At 39.0% G+C, this 11,600-nt stretch overlaps 1 protein-coding gene across 1 annotated transcript in view; it reads right to left on the minus strand.

The window, feature by feature from the left end:
* Positions 1-11,063, minus strand: part of LOC149165600 (uncharacterized) — a 46,148-nt gene extending 35,085 nt beyond the window's left edge. Inside the window, exons 1-2 of the mRNA XM_089429876.1 lie at positions 10,871-11,063; positions 10,390-10,631 (exon numbers count right to left, since the gene is read on the minus strand). Of these exons, the coding sequence (XP_089286002.1) occupies positions 10,390-10,631; positions 10,871-11,063 (435 nt within the window). The remainder of the gene's footprint in view (positions 1-10,389; positions 10,632-10,870) is intronic.
* Positions 11,064-11,600: the final 537 nt, after the last annotated feature.

The following is an 11,600-nucleotide window of genomic DNA, read 5'->3' on the forward strand; positions in this document are numbered from 1 at the left end:
GTTTTCCTTTAAAATATTTGAATCGAGAGTCATAGAGCAACACCCAATGTACTCTTTGAAACACCTTTTTCTTGATAAATTTATCATGCCATTTAGTTTGTTGTTGCTGAATTGCAACAGTGTTCTGGACAACTACCAAATGATTTTCATCCAACTAATTTAACTATTCTAGTTGGTGTTTTTGGGCTTCTGAAAGATCCAAACCTACTTCAAGGGCTATCCCGAGCATATTAATTTCGAATTCTACCAAAAACAAAGGGGATTTCCAATAGACAATATCGTATGGTGAAAATCATATTGTGTTCCGCCATGTGGTTCTATACACCGAAAGTGCTTGAGGAAGCTTTCTGCCCATTTTCGGTGATGGTTTGCTAGAGTCTTTGTAAGGATATTTTCCAACACTTTATTTGTACTCTCAACTTGACCATTCACTTGAGGATGATATGGAGATGTCACCCTGTGTTTGATTCCATACTTCTTCATAAGTCTTGCTATCATATGTGATGTGAATTGCACCCCTCCATCTGAAACTATCTCTCTAGGAGCTCCGTACTGAGCGAAAATTTCTTCGAATAAGAAGTCTGAGACAACCTGTTCTATTGCTTTCGCAACAACCTTGGCCTTTACCCACTTTTTAAATAATCTATGTAGACTAGAATGTGAACTTTCTGATGTGAGGATGGATTGAATGGCCCAACGAAATCAATAGCCCATTTCTCAAAGGGCTCAAGAACTAGTTGAGGCTGTAACAACATCTCATCCGACCAACCAGGTTTTCCCATCCGTTGGCAGCTATCGCACCCTCAGACATATTTCCTTGCGTCATGAAAAATAAAGGGCCAATAGTATCACATATGTAACACCTTATCACCTGTCCTCTTATCTACAAAATGCGCTCCACAGGGGCCATTGTGAGAAGTTTTGAGGACATCATAGATGTCATCTTCACCTATGAAACACTGAATTTGTTTATCAGGTCATGTATAAAATAGGTATCCCTCTATCCATGAATAGCGGGCACTATGATGGATAATACTTTGCTGCTCTTTGTATGGTAAGTGTTGAGGTACTTTTCCTGTAGCAAGATAGTTAGCAATATTTGTATATCACAAAGTGTGAGTAGAAATTACAAAAATATGTTCATCTGGAAAACTATCCTCTATAGGTGCACCTTCATCACTAGTATCCAACATAGACAGGAAATATGCAACTACATTATCTTTCCTTGGCTTATCTACAATGGTAATATCAAATTCTTGAATTAATAATAACCATATCATAATACGACCAGGGGTTATCAATTTATTCATAAGATACATGATGACTATATGGTCAGCGTGCACGAAAGTGGGATACCCTGTAATGTAATGCCGAAACTTATTAATAGCAAAAATAACAACCAAAAACACTTTTTCAGTTACTGTATAGTTCAGTTCAGCAGGAGTCAGATTCTTGCTGACGTAATAAATCACGTACAGTTTCTTGTCCTCATGTTGTCCCAAGACTGTCCCTACTACCGTGTGAGAATAATTTGTAGAGATATGAAACAAGACCTTCCAGTCAGGACCACATAATATCGGAGCTTTGCAAACTAGTTCTTTGATTTTCACAAATGTTGTTTCACATTCATCTATCCACACAAACTCTGTGTCCTTAGGTAACAATTGAAAAAGTGGAAATTTTATTTTAGAATTTTTTTTCTATAGAACATCTATAATAGCCAACATAACCGATGAAACTATGCACCTGTGTCAGTGTCTTAGGTGTAGGAAAATTTAATATTACCTCTACCTTGGCAGGATCAACCCGAATTCCTGCAACTGAAAGTAGATGTCCCAACACTATTCCTTCTTTCATCATCATATGGCATTTTATTGTACTAAGAGAAACATGTGTTTGCTTACATCTTTTAAGTACTTTCTCTTAGTTTTCCAGACTTTCTTCAAAAGAATGCATATGGGGTGAAGTCATCCATGTATATTTCAACATTATCATCGAGTAGGTCAGAAAAAATTCCTAATATTTCTTGTTATAGAGACCAAATGCGAGGAATCGGCATGCAAAGGTTCCGCAAGGGCATGTGAAGGTAGTTTTATCTTGATCCTCAGGAGCTATTTGGATCTGGTTGTACCCACTAAATCTGTCTAGAAAGGATAAGAACTTATTTCTGGCTAATGTATCAAGGACCTGGTCAATAAAAGGTAAGGGAAAATGATCCTTTTGAGTCGCTTTATTTAATTCCCTGTAATCAACAAAAATCTACCAATTGCCATTCTTTTTTGGAATAATGACTAGTGGGGATACCCATTGACTGTCCGAGATTGGGTAAATAAATACCACATCTAATAGTTTCTGTAATTAGTCTTTGTAAATGTTCTTTAAAGCAGGATTCATTCTTCTCTATGGTTGCCTAACAGGTTGACATTCTTCTTTAATGTATATGTGATGAGTACATAAGTCAGCAGGGATTCCTTTCATGTCTGTATATTCCCAAGTGAATGAAAGAATTTCAGTAACTGTTCAGACTGGGAAGGTGAAAGGTCAGGATTAATGTTCAATGTCTTCCTTGGTTCAATTTCTACAGGAATACTGTTACGAGGTACAATTACAAGAACATTTTCAACTTTAGTCTTTGGTTCAATGGCTTCCTGAACATTGCAACTCATAACAAATTCTAATAACTGGCGGGTTGAATCAGAAACAGAGTTGTCTCTGCTGATAAATGTAGTAATGGCATCATATTTCGTTTCATCCTTAAAATAGTGGGCCTCACCAACAATAATAATTGGTCTAATTTCTTCGTTTTCAGGTTTGATTCATTTTGCAAGTAGAGATTTTTGTATTAAGGTAAATTCTGGTTTATCTAGTGAACTCCGTTTTGCAGGGGGATAAAGGATAATATTCTTTGTAATTTCCCCATTGTATATTACCATATTTCCTGACCAACACTGAATGTAAGTGTCTAGGGTCATAAGTCAAGATATTCCTAAAATCAAAGGATGCCCATCGATTGGGGATTGGGTATGTAATACCAAAAGATCGACGAGGTACTGCCATGAGTTTGCTGAAATAGTTATATCTTCCAACTTCCCTACCAACCTTATAGTAGACCGATCTGCCAATTCTAGGATGGCGGGAGTTGGTTTAAGGTTTCACAGGCCAAAGCTAACCATAGTTATAGAAGTTATGACATTAATTTCTACCACCAAGTCTACCAGCACATTTGGGATATCAACCCCATTAATTTGTACTGTAAAAATCAGATTCCCTGGATCCTCATACTTAATAGGTATAGATTTTCCAAACATTATATCTGATAATTTTCCCATATCGTGAATAGTGAGTGGATCCTTAGGTTTTCTTCCACGTTTCTTAGAGAAATATTCTTTGATTGTTTTGGCATAAATCAATACATCCTTCATAGTCTGAAGTAACAGGCTTTTGACAAATAGATTTTTCAATTCCCCTAAAAAGTCAAATTCAGGATGAGGACTTTGTTTGCTCAAGGATAGTCTCTCAGGATAAGGTGGACCAGTCTGACATCCTCTAGTAACAATTGTTTGAGAAGGGGGTTGTTGTTCCATAGGAGTTTGTGTTGACTCATCCCTAGTTTTTCTAGCAGAATTCCTAGGTTCTGGTTCTGAGACTTCATCGTCAGTATGTTCAACTATAATTGGTGAAGATTGAGTATTTACCACATGACCAAACTAGATATTTAATTCATTACATTTCACAGTGGCAATACTTAATGCAGGAAGGTCCAGTGTCTCAACCCGTTGAGCCCCCCTATTGTTTGGATTTGGGTTGGATTGAACAGGAAATTATGGATGAAGAGGAGGATTACTGGTGGAGGCATTAGAGGGGAGCTATAAGGAATGTTGTGGCACAGGCTGGGATAAATTTCTTGAAGGAGGAGGAGGTCCATGCGAATTATGGGACCATGTAGGAGTTGGACCAGACTAAGGGAACCATGGTTTCCAAGGCATTGGATATTGACAAGACTGTGGCCATGAAGGTGAAAAAGGTATAGACTGAGGCCCAAAATTCAAATTATTAAAATATTGAGAAGGGTCTTGAGGCATACCTTGATTCATGTTCTATGGTCATGGTTTCCATGGTTTCCTTGATCTCATAAAGTACAACTGATCTACCTCTTCATTTTCTCCCTTAAAAACTGGCTTCAGTGCAAGAAGAGATGGACAGGTGCTAGTGGAATGGCTCTATTCACATATCACACAGGTCTCGACAGTATTTAGTGGACATTCCTTCAGTGGGTGCTTCTTCCTGCATTGAGGGAAGAAAATGGACATAGCCTTCTCTGCTTCCATCTGCTTCTGTTTCACCTGTAAAATGTCCAACTGTGAGGATAGTGTGCTCAAGATATCAGTCCTCAAGTTGTCCAACAAGTTTCCAATTTATGCTTTCATAACTCCACAGCTGAATGTATTGATGGTTAAGATCCCTTTCCCATGCCTCACAGCTCCACGTGAACACTTAATGCACAATTCATAGATGGTGTTGAATTCTTCCTTTGATATATCTCCCTTTCCTACTACGTTCAAAAGTTCCAAAGATTCCTCCCTTAGTGCTTGGAGAAAAATTATCTTCAAGATGTCCTTATCCATATCATTATGGCCTGATCTCTGTAAATTGTATTTGAAGCGTTCCACAAATTCCTCCATGATCTCATCCTCTTTCTACATAATATTAAAGATTTATTCCTTAACATCTCGGGATTTTCAGTGGTCTTGATACTTTTCAAGGAACATAGTCTTCATATCATCCCATGCAGTAATAGATTTACCCCCTAAACCCACGAACCGTCTCAAATCTGTTCCCTTCAAAGTGGCGAGGAATATCTTCAATTTCTAGGCATTAGAAATATAGTCACACCCCTGATAGAAAATGTCGAATTCAAAGAGGAATGCGTCCAGATCTTCAGAAGAAAGACCATGAAATTAGGTAATTTTGTTAAAGGAATAAGCTTCATAGGCGCATCACCCCGATATCTCCAATTGGGAACTCAATCGAAGAAGTTGCAGGAGCCATGAATATCTTCCAATATTCACTTCGAATCTCAACAGGTTCTGGTTGTTCTGTAATGTGCAGTTGAGTCTATTTAACATCGCTTCCTCGATCAAATGGTGTAGTGAATTCCCTCAAGTTTCTTCTTCTTCTAAACTCACAGTTTTTAATTCCCCCAATCCTCTGCTTGCTACTTCTTCTTCCCTGAATTTTTCTTCTATTATTAGGGGAGGTTTTGGTTGTGAAACTGACTTCCCTCCAGATCTCATATGACATCTCACCCTAATAATAGCTCGCGACGATGCTCTTGATTCATATTTTGATATACGTAATTCTGCCTAGATCTTTCTTTCCTCTTTCTTGGGGCATTCCTCTGCCCCTTTTATTTTTATCTCTGTTCATGCAATCAAAAAATAAAAGGAAAACATCCAAGAAAATTTAAATCTCAGGACCTGGAGTAGGGTGCAAAATTCCATCCTCAGGATGAGAGAGTGGCCCCTAAAAAGAAAGAAAAATAAGGAAAACAAACCAACCACAAAATTCTAAGCTTAGGACTTGAAACAAGGTGAAAAAAAACATCCATTCCTAGGATGAGAGTGGTTCCTATTAAAGAAACAAACAATCTAATGCTTCAGACCTGGAGCAGGGTGAAAAACTTCCCTCCCCAAGACAAGAGGATGGTCCTATGGCCAATACTAGGTGTACTTTAGTGCCTTCGATAGCCTCCCTGACGATGGTGCCAAAATGTTGGTGTTCAGATATGAATCACGCAATTCACCCAATTCCACATTAATTGTCAACCGAGGGCTTGACTGGTTATTTCAAGGCCATCATGCAAGGTATATGCAGGCCAAAATTTCCCTCCCCAACATTGAACATGTAATCATAACATAACAATGTGTAACAACAAGTTATAATTGTAACAACAATAAGAGTAACCACAAGTTAAGACTCACAACAACACATTGAAATCATTACATAACAAAGAGATAACACAACATAAAATGAACCTATGAACACATCTAATCATTGATCAGGGTTGTGGCAAGATTGAGATCTATAAGATAGTCAAAAGATAAACAATTCTATTAATCAAAATATCATTACAGAGGTCTGCTGTTACAACTCAGAAATATCGCATATCTCCTAGCAGTGGCTTTTGCAGCTTTGTAATCACTACTTATACATTTAATTAACAACTAACAATGCCTAAGAGTATGACATCTTTATACCTACAAATACATAGCGAGTCTTGAGATATAACAAAATACAAAGATAGTAATTCTAATGGTTGATAGGTTGAACCACTGCTGCAACTCATATTGAAAGATAGCTTTGCCAGCTCGATATTTATCGTATGATGAATCGTGCTTTTGATTATCATTCCTCCAAATCTACACGAAAACTTAATTTAGCAAGTCACTTTAAGTAATAATCCCCTACGACTATGCTTCATTGATTAACAATTCATAAAGACATGAAAATAGGTGTACCTTTCCTATTTAGAATACAAATTGATAAAAAAGGACATGAAATGAGTACAAGAAAGGGATAAAAAGGCGGGTAAAAAGTGGGTAAATTTAGCAACCGACACTGAGTATTCCATCTCATCCAATACAAGAGTAAACTCCTGAAGATGCAATCCAATCCCAATGGAACTGAACGCTTGTCTACCCGGGCCTCCACTGATCTCCTCCCGTCGATCACCCTGCCACACTAGTGAAGTTCCTCACACCATCAACGAATCACTAAAACCAAATGGAAGATCTAGATGACCCTCCCTTGTAGAAACTGACTCACCTGTACCGGTAGCTGAATTGCTCAACCCTGTTATGCCAGAATCCCCTGGCCGCTGCATAAGGAACCTATATTTCTGACATCGTGACACTCTATTGGTGAGTGAATTCCTAGCATGCTTATAATAGAGCCTCCTCTCCCATATCTCTCGTCCATAATCTATGCAATGATTGAGGCTAGTCCAATCTTGCCAAAGTGACTCAACTGTGCCAGCGCCTATCACTCCTGTTGGAATTAAGGAATTGCTGAGGGGGAGGGGGGGCGAATCAGTAATTTAAGAAACTCTTTATTTTCTTTTCTTACTGTGCTTATAATTCCTTCTTATTTTATTTCATATGTGAAAGAATTCATTCATAAAGCAGTAAATCTTATAAACTTTCAGAACACATACTCAAACCACAATCTCATGACCGACATACATTGACACAATGTTTTCACGTGGAAACTTAGAGGGAAAAAACCACCAATTTGTTGTTTGTTTTATAATGTAATTTAAGCACCAACTTAATTACATCTATTTGTTTGTGAGCACCCACTCACTAGAGGCACCAACCCCCTTTTGTTTAGCAAGCACCAACTTTCCAAGAGGCACCAACCTCTTTTGTTTAGCAAGCACCAACTTTCCTAGAGGCACCAACCTATTTTTTTTAGCAAGCACCAACTTGCCAAGAGGTACCAACCTCTTTTGTTTAGAAAGCACCAACTTGCCTAGAGGCACCAACCTCTTTTGTTTAGCAAGAACCAACTTGCCTAGAGGCACCAACCTCTTAAGTGTGCAGGCACCAACCTGTCACTGCCACTGTTTTACTATTTCATACAATTTTCATACTAAAAACAAAGGCATACAAATTACAAGTAAAATACCAACTTAATGGCTATCTGCAGATTCAACTTCTGCACTCTGCTTTCTGAACACTTGTGGCAGTCTTCCTCTTGCTTCCCATTGCAACACTTTCTCTGTGCTCTGCTTTCTCTGCTCAGGGCTCTCCACTATTTCACCACAACACTACCCTTGCAACACTATGCTCCAATTCACAGCTCACTTCTCTATTTTTTGCTCAGGTCTCTCCACTGTTTCACCATAGCACTACCCTTGGAACACTCTTTGCCAATACACAACTCACTACTCTGCGCTCTCGCAAGTATGCTCACACTCATAATTAGCACAATGGAGGTTCAAAATTTTGTTCCTGTGCTACTCTTGGCTCGATGTAGTCACTGTCATTATCAATTCTGCCCACACATGTACCCCAGGCATGACACCCCATTCTTTTGCTGATTTATAAAAAATCCAGTTTAGTCATTGCATTAAACTTATAAGGATGGGTGATGATCACTTCTCTTTCATACAACTGACTCTCCATGTTGTGTATTAACTCTCTATCCTCCTTACATATTTCAAAGAGGCTCCCCGTACTTCTTCATGGTTCAAAGAGATCTACCTGTACATTGTCATGGAGTCTCAGTTTTGCATTTATTTACAATGCATGCACGAGAGATTTTCGACCATCAACCTTATAGTTTTGCATTAAAAAACACAACTGTTGATTCATACATCTTAATGGCACCTTGTACCATCATATAATAGCTTTTCATCGCAGTGTTGTGTAGTGGTGTAACATTATGAAATAACCAATTTCCGACCTCTGATCAAGTCTAGCCCCTTTTGCATTAGACCCCCGCTATATCTCCACCATAGGACTTGGTTTGGTGACCGAGCACTAACCATATCAGAGCCCCCTATATCAAAAATTTTCATTTGTGGCCAATGTGCTAGAAACCACAAACTTGCAATTGTTGATCTCCGATTTTTAAGCTCCTTCCGCTCAAACCTTACTGCATACTTCTCACCATAGGACCGAGGACGGTGACCGAGGGCTTTGCCTTAAGGTGCTAAGTGTTTCAGTGCTCTACTGGGGGCCTTTGGTTCCCTTATAAAGCGCCTCACCCTTGGTTTCTTGTCTTTCCTCTAGACCATGCACTTACCACATCAGATCCCCTTATTGGAGATTTCCACTTTGTGACAATGTGTTTTCCATCACAGATTTTTGATCACCAATTAATGATTGGCACCTCTGTTAAGCCCTAGTCCTTCGTTCCCTTAAGCATTTGCGACCACCTGCTATCCCACGTCCCTACAAAATTTCATTGTGGCACATGAGCCAACCATTTCAAAACTCCAATCGCTGATTGATGAAGTGATGTAATCTCATGCCACGCTGCATCTTTTGACCAGTGGAACATGTCACTTAGAATGGCCCATTAGGCCATCCATAAACACCGAAACATCATACCACATGTCCCTCCATAGGGTGACGTCACGCTGGCGCAAGTGGCCACATGTCCCTTATCAGAACCAATTAGATCCTGCCACTTGTCCTCATCGGAGCTCCTCTGATGTTGCCTTCTATCCTTATTGAAGCCAACCGAATAGCTCCATGTATGTTGTCTGGATGAGAGAGAAAGGGGCCTCGCCTACTCTAGTTTTTCACAAAATTCCTTTGTATTTTCCTTTTTGGCCTCCTTGACGATTTAAAAAGGAACGAATAGTCCCACCTTATCCCTGGATATTGTGAGACCTACAACATGTGGGATCACATATATGCAATTTGCCGAGGCCATGATATGTGATTCATTAGGACCTTTGATTGGAGGGGACCTCTGATTGCATTTCACTGAGACCTCTGATCTCCAATATTCCTCACTGCACAAGGCTTGAATCATCTTGAACTTCACCATGCCATATCTCTTAAACCACAAGTTCATTTCTGGGCTTTCGCATACCATTGGAAATCTCTTTTAGATCACTTTCAAATGAAAGGAGTTCAATTAGACACTATTCCCATATTCTACCTCAAAAGATGGATCCAAAGTATCTACCTAGATGGAATCACAACCACCAAGGCATGAAGAACCATAATTAGGCTGAGCCTTGTTTGACATCAATGCCAATACTTACACAAGCAGCCACCTTCATACCATGAAATGTCAAACAATCTCCCCCTTTGGCATTGATGGCAACATTGCAAACTCCCCCTTAGCTTGGCATGGTCTTCTATGATGAAAAATTTCTTCCCCTTTGACATCAATCACAAAGAAAACTTCACTTGCAATCCCCTTGAACCAATGCAACCTACTCTTCCGTGAGTTCCTTCTACTGAGTAGCTGCCACCTCCTACCAAAATGAAGTCATTTGAAGGGAGGAGTCACAACTCCTATGTGATTCCTGAGATACTTAAATGGTTCTCTTGCAAGTAGCTTGGTAAATAAATCTACTAATTCCTCTTTAGTGGGCACATATATAAGTTTAACAATATTGGCTGCAACTTGTTCCCTCAAGAAATGATACTTGATAGGAATGTGCTTGGTTTTTTAATGCATGACTGGATTTTTTGAGATGCTGATTGCACTAGTGTTGTCACACATTATTGGAATGGGATTAGGAAACTCTACCTGTATATCCTTTAAGGTTTTCTTCATCCATAGAATCTATGTACAACAAGTCACAACAATAATATATTCTGCTTCAATAGTCGATAGAGAGATGGAGCTCTGCTTCTTGCTAACCCACGATACCAAGTAGTCACCCAAAAAGAAAGCTGCACTAGAAGTACTCTTCCTGTCATCTAGACTTCCAGCCCAATCTTCATCTATGTAGGCCTTCAGATTAAAGTCTTTACTCCTGGGATACCACAACCCATACTCTGCTATACCTTGAAGATATTTGAAAATCCTCTTAACAACAACCACATGAATTTCTTGTGGACAAGATTGAAACCTTGAAACAATTCCCACTGCTTCCATGACATCTGTCCTTGAAGTTATTAGATACAGTAAAATTCCTATCATTGATTTGTATTCAGTCTAATTTACCTGTGGCATTGCATATTCCTTGCACAGTTTACAACCAGTAGTCATGGGTGTGTTGACAGGTTTGTAGTCCTCCATTCCAAATTTCTTCAAAGTTTCTTTGAGATAATTGGATTGAGATATAAAACTTCTCGCCGGGACTCAGTAATTTGTAGATCCAAGAAGAAGGAGAACTCACCAATCATGGACATTTCAAACTCTGTTTGCATACAGTTTGCAAACCGATGTCCCAACTGCTCCGCATCACTGCCAAATATGATGTCATCCACATACGCAACCAGTATTAGTAGTTGACCATCTTCAGATTTTACATAGAGATTTCTGTCAACTAAGCCTTTCTTAAAACCTTTTTGCTGGAGATACTTATCCATCCTTTCATACTAGGCTCTAGGGGCATGTTTCAAACCATATAAAGCCTTCTTTAATTTGCATACAAGCCCTTCATCAGAGGAGAGAAGAAAACCTTCAGGCTGCTCAATATAAACCTCCTCTTCTAGGTGTCCATTAAGAAAGACATGCTTTACATCCCTCTGATAAACTTTGATGTTCTTGTGAATGGAAAGAGAAAGGAAGATTCTTATGGCTTCTAGTCAGGCTATTGGTGCAAAGGTTTCTTCAAAGTATACCCCTTCTATCTGGGCATACCCTTTGCAAACCAACCGAGCTTTGTTCCTGATTACTTGAATTTTTTCATTCAGCTTATTCTTGAAGACCCACTTGGTTCCAATAACATTTTTCTCTTTTGGTCATGGGACAAGCTCCCAAGTGTCATTCTTTTCAATTTGGTCTAGCTCTTCATTCACAATTTTCACCCAAAACTTATCTTCACTTTCTTGATAGAGGTTTTTGGGCTCTATTTGTGATAGTAGAGCCAAATTTTCATGTTTTGTATTTCCCACAAGTCTTCT

This window comes from Pinus tabuliformis, chromosome 5_1 (genome assembly GCF_031772625.1).
Source record: "Pinus tabuliformis cultivar Carrire ecotype Pingquan chromosome 5_1, CPIR1, whole genome shotgun sequence".
Classification (NCBI taxonomy): domain Eukaryota; kingdom Viridiplantae; phylum Streptophyta; class Pinopsida; order Pinales; family Pinaceae; genus Pinus; species Pinus tabuliformis.